The sequence below is a fragment of the Rutilus rutilus genome, assembly GCF_951802725.1.
Source record: "Rutilus rutilus genome assembly, chromosome: 12".
NCBI lineage: Eukaryota > Metazoa > Chordata > Actinopteri > Cypriniformes > Leuciscidae > Rutilus > Rutilus rutilus.
Genome location: NC_140217.1, coordinates 9,249,659 through 9,269,301, shown reverse-complemented (window position 1 = coordinate 9,269,301; position 19,643 = coordinate 9,249,659). Strand labels below are relative to the sequence as shown.

The 19,643-nt window shown below is 39.3% G+C and overlaps 1 protein-coding gene across 1 annotated transcript in view; it reads left to right on the top strand.

Annotated features, from left to right (window-relative positions):
* Positions 1-19,643, top strand: part of gulp1b (GULP PTB domain containing engulfment adaptor 1b) — a 79,692-nt gene that overhangs the window by 57,473 nt on the left and 2,576 nt on the right. Inside the window, exons 3-10 of the mRNA XM_084426258.1 lie at positions 7,919-7,980; positions 8,414-8,485; positions 9,510-9,608; positions 14,136-14,273; positions 14,364-14,480; positions 16,514-16,600; positions 18,946-19,078; positions 19,456-19,550. Of these exons, the coding sequence (XP_084282384.1) occupies positions 7,919-7,980; positions 8,414-8,485; positions 9,510-9,608; positions 14,136-14,273; positions 14,364-14,480; positions 16,514-16,600; positions 18,946-19,078; positions 19,456-19,550 (803 nt within the window). The remainder of the gene's footprint in view (positions 1-7,918; positions 7,981-8,413; positions 8,486-9,509; positions 9,609-14,135; positions 14,274-14,363; positions 14,481-16,513; positions 16,601-18,945; positions 19,079-19,455; positions 19,551-19,643) is intronic.

Here is a 19,643-nt window from a genome sequence, read left to right as displayed (position 1 = left end):
TGCCTCTCTCTCACGCCTGTAGTTGGTGCAGAATGCTGCAGCTTGACTATTAAAAGGGATACGTAAGCGTGATCACATTTCTCCTCTACTGGCCTCCCTTCACTGGCTTCCAGTACGTTTTAGGATTGATTTAAAATTTTTAGTGTTTGCTTATAAATCCTTAAATGGTCTAGCTCCGACCTACCTAGAGCGTTTAAAGAGGGGGACCAGGCGAAGCTGAGGTGCGTACAGGGGGAACTCAAGATCAAGCTGAAAGAGGCAAGGGAGGAATACAGAAAGAAGGTAGAGCAGAAGTTGCAGGAGAACAGCATGAAGGAGGTCTGGGAGGGCATGAAAATTATTACTGGCGGAAAGAAGAAGAGTAGTATAGTGGAAGGGGATGTGGTGAGAGCAAACCAGCTCAACCAGTTCTACAACAGGTTTGATTGCCCTTTTACCGCTGCAATGGCTTGCCCAACCCCGACACTGCACCCCCCACCTACCTTAATCTGTTCACAGCATGCCCCCCCATGCTCTCACTCATCTTCAAGATTAACTGTACCCCTCCCCTGTGCATGCACTTCAGCCTATAGTCTTCAGCCAGCACTCAATGATGCCCCACTCTCTCCAGTACTCAACGAAGGGACCTCACTTCCTCCCATTATCACAACGTATCAAGTTAGAAGAGAGCTGAGTAGAATTCGCCCAGGAAAAGCAGCCGGCCCGGACCGAGTGTGTCCCAGACTGCTCAAAGCCTGTGCGGCGGAATTGGCGGAGCCTCTACAGCACGTCTTCAATCTTAGCCTCCGTCTAGGGAAGGTACCAGCACTGTGGAAGACATCATGTCTTATCCCAATTCCTAAGAAACCGCTTCCCAGTGAGCTAAATGACTTTAGGCCAGTCGCTCTAACTTCACACATGATGAAGACGATGGAACGATTGCTACTTCGCACCCTGAGACCACAAGTCAGCCACTCACTTGACCGGCTTCAGTTTGCATACCAGGAGAAGGTGGGTGTGGATGATGCCATCATATACCTACTGCACAGAGTGCATTCTCATCTGGACAAGGGGAAAAGTGCTGTGAGAATTATGTTCTTTGATTTTTCTAGCGCCTTTAACACCATTCAGCCTGCCAGATTGAGGGATAAGCTGGTGCAGATGGGAGTTGATGCTCACCTGGTATCCTGGATAACAGACTACTTGACAGAGAGACCACAGTTTGTAAGGCTGAAGGACTGTTTCTCGGAGACTGTGGTATGTAGCACTGGAGCGCCTCAGGGGACTGTGCTTTCACCATTCCTGTTCACCCTGTACACTTCTGACTTCAGCTACAACTCGGAGTCATGCCACATGCAGAAGTTTTCGGATGATACATCAATTGTGGGCTGTATCAGGGATGGACAGGAGTTTGAGTACAGGAACCTGGTTAATGACTTTGTGCAATGGTGCAGGCTCAACCATCTGCAGCTGAATGCAACAAAGACTAAAGAGTTGGTGGTGGATTTTAGGAGATCGAAGCCACACATGCAACCAGTCTCCATTGAGGGGGTTAATGTGGAGGTGGTCAGCACATATAAGTACCTGGGGGTACATTTGGACAACAAGCTGGATTGGTCAGCTAACTTGGATGCGCTGTATCGGAAAGGGCAAAGTAGGCTCTATTTCTTGAGGAGACTGCGGTCATTTAATATCTGCAGTAAGCTACTCAGGATGTTTTACCAGTCAGTCATTGCCAGTGTCCTGTTTTATGCTGTGGTGTGCTGGGGAGGCAGTACTAAGAAGAGAGATGCTGGGCGACTAAACAAACTGGTGAAAAAAGCTGGCTCTGTCGTCGGCATTGAGCTAGAGTCACTCACAGCTACTATAGAGAAACGGACAATGAGCAGGATGCTGGCGATCATGGGCAATGATCGTCATCCACTACATAGCACGTTCATTAAACAGAGGAGCAGGTTCAGTAGCAGACTTCTGTCGCTGTCATGCTCTACGGACAGGTTGAGGAGGTCCTTTGTCCCCAGGGCCATCCAGCTCTTCAATACCACACAAAGGGGGAGGGGAGAGATGGACTTTTGAGCAAGAGTCTGTGTCTTTTGCTGTCTGTCAATTATATAATGAACATCTGTCATGTATTGTCCTATTCATAAGCCAGCAGATAGATAATATTCATAGTCATTGTTAATATTTTTTATATTGGTATATGTATGTGTGTGTGTATGTGTATATATATGTATGTATATATATGTGTGAATGTGTATATGTATGTGTATATGTATATGTATGTATGTGTGTATGTATGTATATATATATATATGTATATGTTTTATTATTATGTTTTATTATTATTTATTTTATCTTGTATGTATGTGGATGTGTTCTGTCTAAGCTACTGGATGCCTTGAATTTCCTTCGGGATGAATAAAAGTATCTACTACTACTACTACTACTACTACTACTACCTTTCTGAACTTATACAACAACATGTCCCATCGAGGTCGCTTAGGTCGGCAGATTGCATGCTCTTGGCTGTCCCTAGAGTAAGGCTGAAACATAGGGGAGATCGGGCCTTTTCAGTTGCGGCCCCTAAACTATGTAATAATTTACCATTGTCTGGCCCCAACACTGTCCGCTTTTAAATCTAGTCTTAAAACGTATTTCTTTTCTTTGGCTTTTACTTCAGTTTGAGAGCTGTGTGTTTTTGTCTTCTTGTTGTTGTTTTATTTTTGTTGTTGTTTATTTATGATTTGGATGTATAGCACTTTGGTCAACTTCAATTGTTTTAAATGTGCTCTAGAAATAAACTTGGCTTTGACTTTGACGTGACTGCCTGCCTAAGTTTTGTCGACATCCGCCGGAAAAACACTGGTGTCACATGATTATTCAAATGATTATCATGACAATGAGATTGTCATAATCTCTTTGATATGTAAATAACATAGTATTAGCTTTTTTAAATTTGTAGTGTTTGTCTAGACAAGCATTGCTATTATTATTATTATTGCTGAAGAGACCCATATAAAAGCCCCTTGCAGCTTGTTGAACAGAGATGTACTTTATTATATTTTTTGCCTGGTTAGTCCAATAGTCAGAGTGATCAGACCTATGCACCTACTGTGTGGGGTCCCCAGTTATATCTTTTTATGTAGAGGGCCCTAAGGCATTTTTATTTAATAAATAGTCTTTTTATTTAATATATATAGTTAGGGACAATAATTTGATTGTATTTAGGCTGCCTCATCTTTGTATACATTACATTTATTTCTAAATTGGTATATCTGAAATGATCTCTTAATTTGGCAGCAGTCTACTGAGGGCAGTAAGTATAAATATTGAAATTCACTTTTTTTTCTTTCACATATTTAATAGTACTACCAAAATTGCTAATGGAACCAGTAAGAAATGTTTAATTGTAAAGCGCAATTGAAATCAGAACTGGAATTGTTTAATTCCTTATGGTTCCCAACCCTGATAATGGGAAAACTGTCAGTCCAACCCTCTTTCATTGTGCGTAAGTTTTGCACAGGCAAGCACAGACATTTTCTTCAACTGTTAAAATCAAGTTTCATTGGTAAAGACATTTGTGCCACCCAAATCTGTAAGCAGTTGAGTTTTTTTTTTATGTCCTCATGACATTGCTGCAGCAGGGAATGCCTGAGCGTTCGCCCTCTCTCTGTCGAGCATTAATTGGTGTGCGGAAAGAGAGTTCAGCTGATTAATGTGTGTGTGTGTGTGTTTGTACCTGCGTGGCGGTGAATGCTGAAGAGCCTGTGTTATAAAGGTGTCAAATAAACAGTGAGAGAGCTGTCTCCTCTTTGGCACAGGATTAGACGGCTTGTCAGCTTCATTATATTATTGTTTTTTGTTGGCATCGCAGTTCTTATACTCTAAGGGCCATCTCTCTTACTCGCTGTCTCTCTTGGTCTCCTTTAGCCTCTATGCCCTTAATCTTTTATTCTGTCTCTCTCTCTTTCTCACCCACAGTTTTTTCAGTTTCTCTTCATTTTTCTAAAGCCGTGCCCTGCTGAGTCAGGTCTAGATCACGGCAGCATGCACTGACCATAGAGCCAATTCATCAACTCACAATTTCACTCCCAGCTCAAGGGAGAAAAGAAAGAACAATGAGGGGCTCTTCATCAACACCTACAAGGGCAATAGGAAATAAAGCACAACATGTCAGTCAGCCCTCTAGGAAGAAAATGATGCTGTCTGTTCAGGGTCTTCCCGCCTTATAAGTAGGGCTGTAGTCAAGACCACCTTTGTCGAGTCCAAGACCAGGACTAGTCGAGTCCAAGTCGAGACCAAGTCCAAAGATGTTCGAGTCCAAGACCGAGTCCAAAAAGGTTCGAGTCCGAGTCAAGACCGAGTCCAGGACAGGAAAAAAAAGTCTTATGCGTGACATTATCAAGACAATCATTTTGGGTTATTATTTGTTGATCTAAAAGCAAAAACAGTGTCAAAGAGCCGACTCTATTTTTTTAAATATAGCCTATAGAATTTAAATCATTATTTAATAATTATATAATGAATGATTTTAATTTTATTTAAAATAATTGACTAATTCAAAGAACAACAAAAAAATAATTATATGGGCCTAAAGGCGCACACACATTCGTTTCGACTGTCTGATCAGCCTCATATTCTGTTCCTGTCAATCATACACGCGATGTCAACCAATTAAATTGCATGAGGGAGGGCCAAGCCAACACACACACACACACACAGAGATGCGGATAAACCGTGGATCGGGCGGATGACGTGACGAAAAATCATATTTTAATTAAATTCGGGCGGGTGGCGGTTGAACCAATCAAATGAAAAGAGTTTGCCACTAAGCAAACCTGCAAGCTATGAGCCCAGCTGTCAGTACTATTGGAGGAGGCTGCCCATTAATTAGATGTGCAAGGCAAGTTTTCGGGTTGTTATGGACAATTAAAAATTTGAATATTCACGTTGCACTAGCGGTGGACTTTCAGCGAGTTAAAACTTTTTTTTTTCTTTTTTTTTATATTGTTTTTTTGGTGATTTTTGCCTTTTATTATGACAGGACAGTATAGAGTTGACAGGAAGCGAGGTGGGAGAGAGACGGGGGACGGGATCGGGAAAGGTCCACGAGCCGGGACTCGAACTCGGGCCGCCCGACCGCAACGGCGCTACATGTCGGCGCGCTGACCACGAGGCCATCGGCGCCGACAAAACATTTATTTTTTAAGGAGCCATATATGTGCTTACTGGGAACATAATAAAGACACCTGGACTCGGTCGAGACCGAAAGCCATATTTGGCAAGACCAGTGGCCGAGACCGAGACAAGTCCGAGTCCGAATACCAGCGAGTCCGAGACAAGTCCGAGACCATAGAAAGACCTGACTCGAGTACTACAGCCCTACTTATAAGTAATATAGGCATACACTGAGGTCCCCGACGTTCCAGGGGGACCCCTCAATGAGGTCCATAATGAATAAACGGCCTATACCTTCCAACACAAGGACATGGAACAGCGACACATGACAAAACTATACCAAACTCACATTTTTTCACTTTCTGGCTCAATCTAGCTTCCATAAGTTGGGGAAAAAAACACATCTCTTTAACCTGGCATACACATAGAATATTATCAATTTCTATTAATCAAATCAGTTAAAGGATTCTTAGACTGCGTAAACTAGGTCAGCCGGAACCCGGGACACTTCCTATTACACCCGATGTGCTTGATACATCACAAGAAGAAAGGCATCTACGTTAATATTAGTCTCTCTGTTTATCCCGAGGTTTACTGTACCACAACGCAAGATGTAGTCAGCCGGATCGGGCCAGTATCCACATCAGGTGGTTGACCTGCGCCTAGACATGACCACAACGCATCCCTGAAGTGTCAGCAGAGATCGTGTCAACTAGACTCTCCCCTGTGAAGGCTTCATCGACACGACAGCCAGTGGCACTGATCCTCAACAAACCCGTCTCCATACCGGCGTGATGACTCCGATCTTCAACCAGATGGAACTGGATAAATATTCTGAATGCTCGATCCAATCTGACTTCTGACCTGTAATGCTGCCTGAATCATTATCATACACTGTTCGTTCATTGTCCAGAGGAGAACTGAGCCCGACTGAGCCTGGTTTCTCCCAAGCTTTTTTTTATCCATTCTGTCACCTGATGTAGTTTTGGTTCCTTGCCACTGTCGCATTTGTCGTCTTTGGCTTTTGGCTTGCTTAGTTGGGGACACTTAATATTCAACAATATTATTGATCTGCCTGCATTGACACCATTATGAGAACTGAACTGAGCTGAACGATGACATCACTGTTTTCTCCAGAGCGGATATATATATAAGTGAACTAAATTAATAACTTTTTTACAACAAATATGAACCATCACTGAACTTATTTAAGCTGGACTATGACACTATTTTCTTCTAGATGTGCTGTTCAGCCGAAACAAACTTTGTTGCATTATTTTCCTGTCATCACTGTAAAGCTGCTTTGAAACAATCTGTATTGTAAAAAGCGCTATATAAATAAAGGTGACTATTATTATGTAATTATTTAGAAAATGTAATAATTTACTACACTATTCTCTATCCTTTTCTGTCGACCCGCCTAGTTCCCCCTTGTAGCCGCCTGGGGGTCGCTGGACTCCCTGGACAGTATTAAAACCCCTGCTCTAATTAAAACGTGATATGCATGGACCTCAACATTTAACACGCCTACAAGAAGACATTTAATTAAAAGATGAGGTCTGATTAATCACCACATGAGAATAATTGAAACTGACAACAAATGCAACAACAGCAGTATAAATAAAAGCAGGAGTACTCAGTTTAATTTATTCATGCTGTGCATTGCTTTGATCTCAAGTACTGTATCACAGTGTTATTATCTTCGCATTACACACCTTTCTCAAAAATTCTCAGAAACAAAAAACATGAAAAGGCTTTCTTTGTGTTTGAGACTTTGGTGTGTTGATTGTTTCATGTTAAAGCACTGAAGTTGGGGGACTGAAAGACAGGAGACCCTTATCAATGTTAAGTGTTTTAAGGTGTCTCTGAGGTAAATATGCAGTGTCAGCTATGCAGGAGAATCGATAATTAACTTGTAGTAAATGTAAATCTCTAGTAAAACTGTAAATTTTTGCTGCTTTTGTGCCTGTGGTGCATTAAAAAGTTCAGGAACACCACAAAAAAAGTATAGAAAAAGAAAAAAGAATCTAATGAATGAATGAAACATTGACTGACCATCTTTGCACAGCAATGCAGCACTGAAAAGATGCACTTACTTTTTAATCACATGAATAGCATAGACGTAAATACATGTCAATAAATGATAAATGCTAAATAATGTAAATGTACATTATAAAATATAAATGCTAAACATGCATTAAATTGTGAGAGGCTCAGGCAGTAATTATAGCTAAAATGTGCTGCACAATCTGCCTTGAATTATTATGGACCTTGCTAAAAATATTGTAGCCCTCAGCTGCCCGTTTCTATCAGTGAGAACAGAAGGATATGCAGACCGGCTGGTGACACGCGCTAGGAACAGCACAAAATTTGATAGATTTTCCCAATTGTTGTTCAGAAACAAACATTATATTAAAAATGTATGAATTTGCTTCAAGTCAGTAACTATAGGTGCATTCACGCCATGGCGTAATTACCGTAATTACGAGATTCCGACTTGTAAAAAGTGTTTACATCCTCGTAGAATTCATAATTACAACTTGTAAGCTCAAGAATTTTTTGAGAGCTCCAACTTGTGACCAAGTGACCGCTGCATATACATTTTGCCATTGATAGTGTTGCCATAGAAATGCATAAATCCGCGTCCGACTTTGTTCTGAAAAAACTTCTTAACATTTTTTTTTTTTGCTGACTTACTGGAAATATCAGTCATCTGCCATTACACCTAAATTCTTCATCTTTATTCTCTTTTTACATCCAGATAAACCAAGTATGCACACACCTGAAGCCTTGGTGAGAAGTCATGTTGTGTATAATGCAAAGGTACAGTTTGAGACGTATTTCTTATTTGTTCCTGTGGTTCTCTCTGCTTCTTTTATATGTACTACAGAAAAGGGGGTGGGAGCAGCCCTACGCTGCAAATGCACACTGTGTACACCATATCTTTGACTTTGGGATGTGAGATGTGTGTGTGTGTAAATGTGTGAAAGATGAGCCTGCTCTGCTGAAGCTGTTGGTATGATGGATGTAGTGATGTTTAAATTTGTACTAAATTCACTAAAGAGTGAATAGACTGTTATTACAGCTCACTAAAGTCCTCTTCTGTGACTGTCACCTTCATCAAAGTTTTCATCAAGTACAGAATGCTACACACACATACTGTATGCTTATTAACCCAGTCACCATTACAAACAAAATATATCGTTAATACATTACTTAAATCAACTGACATTGTGCCTGCTGTGTGTTTATGTAGTTCCTGGGAATCACAGATGTGGAGCAGCCCAAAGGGACAGACATGGTCCGTGTGGCTGTCAGGAAGCTGAAGGTAGTGTGTCCAACAGCACTCCACCATTCTGTGCATTTATAGGACATAAAATGTGCTCACAGTTCTTCATGCCTGTTTATAGGTCAGAAACAGCTGTAATAATTATATGTAAATGTACAGAGATTTTAAAATGGTACATTTACTTCTAAAGTTCACATAACAGACTCAAGCCTCATTTTAATGTTATGTGAGTTCCTGTTAACACAAGGCAAAAGCTAATATATATATATATATATATATATATGTTTGTGAATGTAAAAGGTCTGCAAAGTTTCAAAGATCAAAGTGCACGACAAATGGAGTTATTGTCTTCCAAAAGAAAGAACTGATTCTGAACTGTAGGCTGTAGCCTTTAGTATTTTCATCAGTAATATTCATACAATTTATGTTATGTTAAGTGTGAAGGTACTTGTGAAGGTGTGTGTGTGTGTGTGTGTGTGTGTGTGTGTGTGTGTGTGTGTGTGTGTGTGTGTGTGTGTGTGTGTGTGTGTGTGTGTGTGTGTGTGTGTGTGTGTGTGTGTGTGTCAACCATTTTTAAGAAATAAATCTGCTTGGTTCAAATTCCTAAATATTTGGGTCGTGGCTTAATAACCATGGGAAAATGTGGGTCCCACGGCCAAACCAGTAGAGAACCACAGGTTTAGAGAGACCGGATCCTTGATCGAACAAAAAAGTTTCAGACACTGTGAGAAAAGTGCTGCACATTGACGTGAAAATCTTTTTGATACATCTTACTGCTTTGTTGTTATTTAAAAATAGAACTGAAATAGAACCTGGTGGGATTTTCAGGGTGACGGATTAAGGGCATGATGTCCTTTTCCTGGCGATATTTCTTTTGCCCAATGTACGTCCAGCTTGGGACTTAATGGTGTATTCCTCTAGAGACGTGTTTGAGCACCTCATTTCACCTTATGCTCTACTGCTCTCCAGCAGCCTTTAAAAATGGTGAACACCTCCGGCTCGGTCTGCTTTTCCCTTGGTATATACTTCCGCTGCATGTGCTGAATCACTTTTGCTTCCTCAGTTTCAAAGGCACATCAAGAAGTCAGAGGGGCAGAAGACTCCTAAAGTGGAGCTTCAGATCTCTATATATGGTGTGAAGATATTGGACCCTAAAACTAAGGTAGGTTTTTTCAAATATAAAATTGTCTTGTGTTCAGTCACAGGAAGTGCTGAATAAAGATAAAACCACTTGATGTGATTTCATGCATGGCAAGCCTAATTTAGACTCGAACAATCACAGCAATTTTTTTCAGCTCCATGAACTACCCCGCTATTATCCTCACACCTGCTCTGACAGAACAATGAAATGCAATTTAACTGAAAATTAAATGTGCTAACTTATATTTCAAACATTTACTGTTTAATACCAATCAAGTTCTGTTAGCACAACTGATAGAATTATCTCATTCCAATACTAAAAGAATGTAACTAATTCAGCAACTAAAGTAACCAATTAGCACTTGATAAATGCAATAAGATGTATTCAAAACAAAATAGCTGTAATAGCTCTGTCAGGATCTGAAAAGAGAGAACAATCATAAATGGATGTTTCTCCCATTTTAGCCATTGTTTAGAATAACAAAAATTCTAAAAAGTATTATGAATTATATAAGAATTTATATTATATTTTATATTATTTTAGTGATTACTCATGTTCTTTCAAATGACATTACTACAAGAACATCTAGGCTCAAACAATTAAAACAACTAAAATATTGTAAAATATTTTTAAATCAACATCATTTTCTGTTACATTTTTAACTTGTTAAGAATACAAAACAAAGACCAAAATGCCTATTTTCCATTTCTAAAGAGAAGGTGGCAGGTTGTTAGAAGCAGAATCTTCTCACATGAGAAATAGTTTATTTTGTTATGTGTAACGTGAGATATTTTGCTAGATATTTGCAGCATCTGCGCCACCACGAGAAAACACAGCAATAACCAAGGGCGATCGCTTCTGGGCATCGGAATCGCTTCAGGGCTTTTAATTCTGAATGGGGAAAGACTAACACTAAGTGAATTTGCAATTGCTTTTGAAATTTTATTGCAATATCCCTTCTTAGACTTTAGTGAGTTTGTTATGCTTTAGCGCTTGTCAGTCTGGATGAGAGAAAACATACAGAGAGGATGTATGAGTCACATCAGCTGTGAAACCACCATTGTTCCATCAATATGTATCAGTCATCATTTACATTTATGTTGATTTTGCGACACAATACTGAAATTGATGTGATTTCTGGATATTTAAAATAAAGCATTTTACAGCAGGATTACAGTGTAAAAAATTATTATTGTGTACATAAAGATATGGTGGAATCCAGCTTGTCCCATAGATGGTCTGCTTGCGCACTTTTACCTTGCGCACGAGCAGTTCCGTTTGCGCTTGCGTGGAGATGCGTTTGGTCTTTCCACTATCAAATTCTGTCATGTAAATAGTGAATCTGCCATGGCGTGAGCGCAACTGGCATTTAAAGGGGATGGGAGATGAGACTCTGATTGGTTTAACGCACGTAAATCCCAAAACATACCCATTACTCATTGTAAGAATAGGGACAACCCTGTTAGACCATGCGCCGAGCGCACCGACCATTTTTCCTGTCATTAAACTAGCAAAAGTGGATTCAGACACGCCCTAAGTGAACTTGTGCCGTACGCTGTAGACCATGCGCTTAGATCATTAAAATAGGGCCCATTATGAAACCCCTAATGCTCAAAATAATTAATTGGTTTGAGCAAGATCAATTTAAATTAAACAAATTAGTTCAATCAAATTAACTTTTATGAATATATAGAACTTTCTTTTTCTTTTGAGTTCACAAAACTGACACATTTTAAGTAATCTGAATTGTTTAATTGTTTTGAGTTTTATGAACTTGTTTCTTTTCATTTGGACAAACTTAAGTTTAACTGGAGCTGGGCTGGGATTTCTATTTCCAAGCATGCTTTGCCATGACACTTGAAGGGGAGAGTAATTGCTGAAATGAAGTGTTACAATGTTTTTTGTGCAAGATTAATGTTAAGTGGGAGATTTAGTATTTAATGTTTAGGTATATATATATCCTAAATTAGAAGAGTTTCTGTAATGTTTTTTTTTTTTTTTTTCATCAAGGTGAGGAGTGGAGCATGATCTTATTTTGAGAACAGAAATGTTACATTTTCCATATTGCCGCACTCATTCAGCAATTGCTATACTAATGCTATCAAAGTATTGTGTTTCCAATTAGCAAGTTAGCATTTATTGAATTTCTAAAGTTTCCACTACAAAAAATATTTAAGTTGATATTACATGATAATTTTTGCCTCAAAAAAAAAATTGACAACTTATTTGGGTTTACAGTGTCAATACTGTAATCAGTAAATTTAGTCATATGCGTCATTGATGGTGCTGAGGGATAGGACATATCCTTATCAGTTTTTGAAACAGCTTTCAGCAGGAATGTATCCATTTCGAAGAAGCATCTCCAATTGTTGAGCAGAGTTTTCATTATGTTCATGTGCGTAAAATGAGTGTGGATCTGAAGCTGGAATATGTTATCTTGCATGCTTTGATGAGAGCTCGTTGAGGCTGTTATCAGTGGCTGAAGGCAACAACATAATGTTCTTGAGCACAGACAAATGCTCCAGTTTATCGCTTTTCATTCCAGTGAAATCACAAAAGAAAATGCAAACAAATGTGTCAATTTATACACTGAGAAGCATCTGCAATTTTGCTTACAAAATGTTATATTAGGGCAGATTAAATTAATGGTTCAGCAAGAACTATGTCTCTTTGTAATGAGTTAATAAAAATTCTCCCTCCCCCGTTCACACCAATTTTTTAAAGGGGTGGTTGATTATGATTTCACTCTTCTAACTTTAGTGTGTAATGTTGCTGTTTGACATTAAACAACATCTGCAAAGTTACAATGCTCAAAGTTCAAAGCAAAGGGAGATATTTGCTTTTAAAGAATTTGCTTTTTAAGGACTACAACAAACAGCTGGTAGGGACTACACGCCATTTCTCCCGGGTTAGTGACATCACTAACCCTAGAATTTACATAAACCCCGCTCCCTGAACACGATTTATAGATTATCAAGACAGAATATGCTAATCAATGGCTAGAAGATAACTACACATTAGCTACATAAATTCATCAACTAACCATTAAGAAATGTCCTGTTGCATTCTAGGGCCCTATCTTGCACCCAGCGCAATTGACTTTGTACACCGACGCATGTGTCATTCCTATTTTGCACCCGCGCACAGCGGACTTTTCCCTCCACAGACGCACGCCGGTAAACTAGGAAATGAACTTGCGCTCCCGGGGGCGGTGCAGCGAAAAGAGGAGGCGTGTTCCGGCGCAAACGTTCCCTGATGCTATTTTACAGGTTTAGAAAACAATTCCGCCACTGACCAGGAAAAACCTAGTCTAAAGTCAGTGGCGCGTTGCGCATGTTATTCATATGCTATTTTAAGGGCGCATGCTTGGCCATAATCAATGTAGCGTGTGCACAACGCGCATACACTTTGATTCTCTCATCTACACCCAAAAGCAGCAGTTTTCATTTTTGCAAATCATACATTATTACAAGGAAAAATATATTAACACACGAGGGAAATCATTGTTGTGTCCATGAAGATGTGAAAAAATAGGCATAAATCTAGTTTACACATTTACGCCAATTATTATACACCTGTTTAACCGAAGCTAATTTGGGTGGGTTTCTCCCATCCCCAATGTCACTTCTCTGTGTTTTACGGCCCTGACGAGAACGCCGGTCTCCTCGGCTGTGAACCGCTCCTGGCGTGCGCCTGGCAAATCCGCCGTTATAATAGGAATCCGCTTAGAAAAAGCGCGCCTGCTCTTAAAGGGTATGTGAGATGTCGCTCTGATTGGTTTATTTCACGTTACGCCCAAACCACACCTATGAATAATGAAGCTACTTCAGACCAACCCATTTTAGATTTGCGTCGAGCGCAAGAGTCATTTATCCCGCCGGGAAAATAGCAACAGCGCCCAAGACCCGCCCACAAAGTTACTTGCGTTTCGCGCTTGATACTTGCATTTCAGATCGTTAAAATAGGGCCCTACATGTTGTCACTTCTTCTTTGACTTTGACTTTGACTTTGTTAACATCATTGACTTTGTTGACATCATCTGTCTTCGGTTTGAACATAAAAAGCTCATTTGCATTTAAAGGAACAGACAAAAAATGGTGCGTTTAACTTTAACATGCTATATAAAAATATCTGTGGGGTATTTTGAGCTAAAACTTCACATACACACTCTGAGGACATCAAAGGCATATTTTACATCTTGTGAAAAGGGCATTATACCACCCCTTCAAAACTAAGTGACACCCATAAGTATGGGTGCCAAAATAAATAAGCACTTCTCATGCATGTGAAATAGGCTAATGTCAAAAATGTGACATCTTTTAATTTTGGGAGAAACATCTAAAAAAAAGTAATAAACATAATTGTTGAAACATAAACGAGAACACATGAATTCGCCCAAGCCATGAAAGAGCCTTAAAAATTTAAACCCCTGAGCAAAAAAAAAAAAAACTCCTCTGGGCTGTTTTCGATTTGTTGCTTTTTGCTTCAAAATAGGTCAGTCATTCCAGTGAGCCTTTCATCTCAGTTCAACTGTCCTTCTTGTTCCAGGAGATGCAGCATAACTGCCAACTTCACAGAATGTCCTTCTGTGCAGATGACAAAACAGATAAAAGAATCTTCACCTTTATCTGTACAGAGCCCGAGACGAAGAAACACCTGTGTTACGTGTTTGACAGTGAAAAATGTGTAAGTATAAGCTTGTGATATCTACCAAATGTTACATACAGTAGAAACCTGGTTTGTTTATTGATTGCAATGTGTGCAAATCTTGCCCAGGCGGAGGAGATCACTCTTGCTATCGGACAAGCCTTTGATCTCGCCTACAAAAAGTTCCTAGAGTCTGGTGGAAAAGATGTCGAGACGAGGAAACAGATTGGAAATCTTCAGAAAAGAGTAAGATTATGTTCATGGATTACTGCACACACACACGTTCAAGATGTATATATGTGCCCAGAATTCTTCATTCTCACACAAACACGCTCATAGCAGGATGATTCTTGGGTACTTCTGGCCCTGTGGAAAATATGCAACTCTTTTAAGCCACACTAAACACACCTTTCACTCATTTATTTTGTAAAAGAATTTTGATACTTATTTCTTAATGCAATAAAAATTCCCAACATCTCGATTTTAGATTGTTTTTTTTTTTAAATAAAATGGCTGACTCATTTGTCCTGCTGAGGTTACTTTTATTGCTAGATTATGTGTATGCATAATTAAATTACAGTTTGACCAGAAATGACACAATAAAAATATGCTTGATGTTTACCTTAATTTTGTTTGTTTTCTTCAGACATCGTTTAAATCAGCTTAGTTTCAAAGTCCCGCTGTAGTCAATAATTGTATCCCTTAAAACTTATCTTTGATCACCAAAATGACATATTTAAATGTCTTCATGCCTTTGAACAGCTTGAATGTAACTCTACACCCTTGCCTCATTTAGTATACGAGGCTTTATGAATATGCAAATTAGCCCCACCTCCACTCACTCACACCAGCTCAGAGATCCACTCGTTGATGATCATACGTTGACGTGATTGGTTACAAGGTAGTTTGTGATGTCAAAAAAACTTCAATTTCAAACCATCTTTTTTTCACTGCAATTTAAAGAGAAAATATTCAGCAATGGTGTTGACTTATGAATTTGCACACAGTAAGCATATTGAAAACACCACATATAAACATTAAAAACTTGATTTTTACCACAGGGGGACTTTACAAATGTAATTATTCATTTTTTTATTACAGATTTTAAAGTTTAAGATTGATTGTGGGTCTGGGACAAGGGTAAAACAATAGAATATCCATCTTATTTGATGGATGCATGCGCAGCCATTTGTAAATTGAATGTGTCCAGTTAATCCTCCTCCAGTTATTTTGAACTTGTTATGCTGCTTGATATTGTAAACTGGTATTTCTTACCTTAATATTTTAATGTATTGTCATAATTATGAACACATTGTTATTGTTCTAGTTATTTACCTATAGCAGCTAAGGAAACAGAAACATTCAAAGAAAATAGCTTACTTCTGCATTGCAAAATAAAGTGGATCCATAAAAGTCATTTGGAAAGTGGCAAAAGTAAATGATGAAAGCATGATAAAAAAGTTTCCAAGATTTTGTTCATGTTGTCTTTGAGTTAAAAGTTGTTAGTTATAAAAATCAACCCCTGAGACATAAAAGGGCTCGCAGTTAAAGAAACACCCATCAATTTGAGAGTTGATTCTTAGGAACATGTCAACAAACAGCAACATGGAGGAAGGCTTGCGGTTGTTTTGAAAAAAATAATAAATAGTGGAAAATGTGGATGTGACAGTGCTTGGGGAGATAAGGGAAGACAACTTTTTGTAGACTGGTGCACACAAGGATTTGGAAAGGGGGGTAGGTCTGATATTTGGGTTGTTGTCAATAAACAGATTTCCTTTAAAAAGTTGAATTCTGGCGTACTACAAACTTTGCCAGTTTCAATCTGTGAAGCCACACGGCTTATGTGGCCATTTTGAATACTGTAACCTGTTAATATAGGTGCTGAAATATAAAAAGCAGAGCTCACATGTGCAACAATTATTCATTTTTTAGGATAAATATCTGAGACAAAGTTGATAAACTTAAATGAAACATGTTTGTTCAACAACGGTCTTTTCCGACTGCTGACTGCTTCCCTGATTTTGATTCCAGTGTAAATACATTTAATGTATGCTGCATTACATCTGTAAAAATGTTCCTTTTCATAATATGTATGCTGCTTATATGCAGCTTTCTTTGAAGTGTAAATACGACTAAAGATAGACGAATCTAACCAGAATAATCCTGTGAGCAGGCTGTGGGTTGTCCCGAATCCCAAAGACTTATGTAAAATGTTTGCATGTGATTGACAAATGAAAATGTGAATCGTTTTATTCAATATGTGCTTATGTTAATTGAAGATTCAGGATTTGGAGATGGAGAACTCAAAACTGAAGAAGAAGCTTAAAGAGCTGGAGGATCAGCTGATGGATCCTCGCTGCTCACCAGTACGTTCAGTAGGAAATGAGTCTTGCTTATCATTCCAGTCGGATGCTGCTCCAATCTCAATGATTCTGCTCTCTTTTAGTTATTCAAAATGTTTGTTTTTCTCTCCTATCTACTTACGCCACATGTTTTCCCCTTTTCTCTATTCCAATCTATCTTTCGCTCTCTCTCTCTCTCCCCAACCCCCAGTGCCCTTTTCCAGCACCTGCATGTTAATTTGTCTAATGAGCCGTACATTTTGCAGAGGCCGTCTGCCTTGTCCTGGTGTGGTGATGTCACATCACTGTCCAGCCTAGAGATCTCCTCTGTCACTCTAACGCCTGTCAGCTCACCCGATTCCAGCCAATCAGCAAGCTTGCTCACCCCTCCTCCTGCTAAGCCCACCCAATTACAATCCACAAGTGGTTACATCGTGCCACGACCTCGTGTAAATGTCTCGTACACAAAAATAACACAGTTCACTTTGCATGCGATTCACTTAGTTACTACACAATCTTACACTTTAATTTGAATCTTTAATTCGTAAAGGGATAGTCCATCCAAAAATGAAAAATCTATCATTTACTCTCACGTGGTTCCAAACCTGAATGGCTTTTTTTCTTTGATGATAGACAGATTGGGTTATTTTTCAGAATGTCCAGGCTGCTCTTTTCCATATAATGACAGTGAATTATATGGACAGTCCATATGATTCATGCAATATAGCAATGGATGAACTATTTCTTTAATGCAGTGGTTCTCAATTTTTGGGGGGTGACACTCTCCTTTTAAAGTAAAAACCTCTACACCACCCCCCTCATTATCAAATGTTAAATAATAAGAAGAATTAGAAGTTTTGTTTAATGTTTTTGTGAAAAACTTTTTGGTTTAGTAATATTTGGAGTAGGTCTGGGGTGTCCAAACTCGATCCAGAACACTGTCCTGGAGAGTTTAGCTCCAACTTGCCTCAACACACCTGCCTGGAAGTTTCTAGTATGCCTAGTAAGACCTTGATTAGCTGATACCCCTTCAAAATCGGTCTTTTAACGTTGTGTCATCGAGGACGCTATGGGGAAACACCTTTCACCTAGAATACTGAAGCCTGATTGGCATAATGACATTGAATCGCAATGTCCAATGGCGTTCAAATGTGCGAATCAGGGACAGGAACGCGCCGTAATGCTGTGCTGGGCGTCATTGCCGAAAGTCTACGAGATCCCCTTGTGCGTTGCGGCGAACAAACATGCCCTTGAAGCCTTGTTCCGTCTGCGCGGGACCAATTAAACTTCCAGGTTAGCATGATATGTGTATTTTTTGCCTGTGCCGTGCCCACACAGAAGCCACCATCAAGGGCTTTTAATTGCCCTCACTGTGAGGTCATAAGCGTAGGGACTCTCTGGGTTCAGATTTGGGGTTTGGAGCTAAACTTTGCAGGACAGTGGCCCTCCAGGAGCTGTATTGCACAACCCTGTAGTAGGTATTATTTTGGGGTTATTTCACGCAGTGAAAAATACATTGCGGAGTAAAGAGGATCCTGACAACAGGCCGACAGCCGAGACAGAGCAGGTTACTTTTGGTATGAAAAGGGCCTTATTTTAACGATCTAAGCACATGGTCTAAAGCAGTGCACTCAGGGCGTGTTCAAATCCACTTTTGATAGTTTAACGACTGGAAAAATGGTCAGCACGCCCGGCGCATGGTCTAAAAGGATTGTCCCTATTAATGAGTAATGGGTGTGTTTTGGGCTTTACGTGCAATAAACCAATCAGAGTCTCATCTTCCATTCCCTTTAAAAGCCAGTTGTGCTTGTGCCATGGCGGATTGCTATTTACATGGCGTAATTTGCAAGCGGAAAGACTGACCGCTTCTCCAAAAAGGAAACGGATCTGCTCGTGCGCAAGGTTAAAGCGCACAAAATGAATGAACATCAGTTTCAATCACGGAAAGATGTCAATATACACAATTTTTCAAGTTAAAGTCCACCGACGTTAATCTTCTAACTCTCCTGATTTGTTTGTCGTACAAAATGGTGGATTCAACGTTACGATTGGTCAATCAAACTCCCGGCGAAGGATGAATTTGTTTACATAACCACTACTCAGTGAATGCCATACATAGAAGAAACTCGCACAAACCTCATTTGTTGTCTAGGGAACTAGGGAAGTCTCCCCACCTTTTGAGAGCCACTGCTTTCTTTTTTCTTGCAAATAAATAAATAAATAAGAACTAAATACCTAAATAAAAAAGGAACACATAATGATAAAATGTATACACAGAATTCACAGTTATCACACAAACGAAGTCAGATCTTACATTTGGGCTGGTTCTGACGCCTTTATAATGATATGTTTGTTGTCAATGTTATTAGGCTGGAAGCATGCAAGCTAGAGCGCCCTCCACTGACATATTTGATATGGTTCCATTCACCCCTGAGTCTCCAATAACAAGACGGTTGAATTGTAACGGCATCTCATCTCCGTACCTGCTTCCAAAAGACAGAGGTGGGGGGCTCCTTATTTGTGCTGTCTCACTTAGATGAATGTGTCACATTTTCAAAAACCTGAAGGCAAGATCCATAATTGCTAATGTCATATGCTTCTCCATAAAATGGTCCATTTGAGTTGAAAACAAATGGAGCCAGGGTGTATAGCTGTTGTATGAAGACATTTGTTAGGAAATGGTTGTGAATTTCACTTTCAGTTCCAATGCACTGACAGATGTTTTTAGTAATGAGTTAATTATATATGATATACATTTATAATATTCTATTTATAAATCGAAATGTCTGGATTCAAATTTTTCACGGGGTGATCCATGAGCTATTGCACACTTCTGCTAAATGACAAATGATTTACTACTTTGTCTGGTTGTGCTGTAGATATAGACCTGTTTGGAGCAGAACCATTTGATCCGTTCATTTGTGGACCTACTGTCTTCACCCCAGACATCCAGTCCAAACTGGATGAGATGCAGGTAAGCACATTTATTTAGTTTTTAATCTTTAATTTACATATTCAACAATATTACAATTCTGATTAATATGATGATTATTTTCATGTTATATTT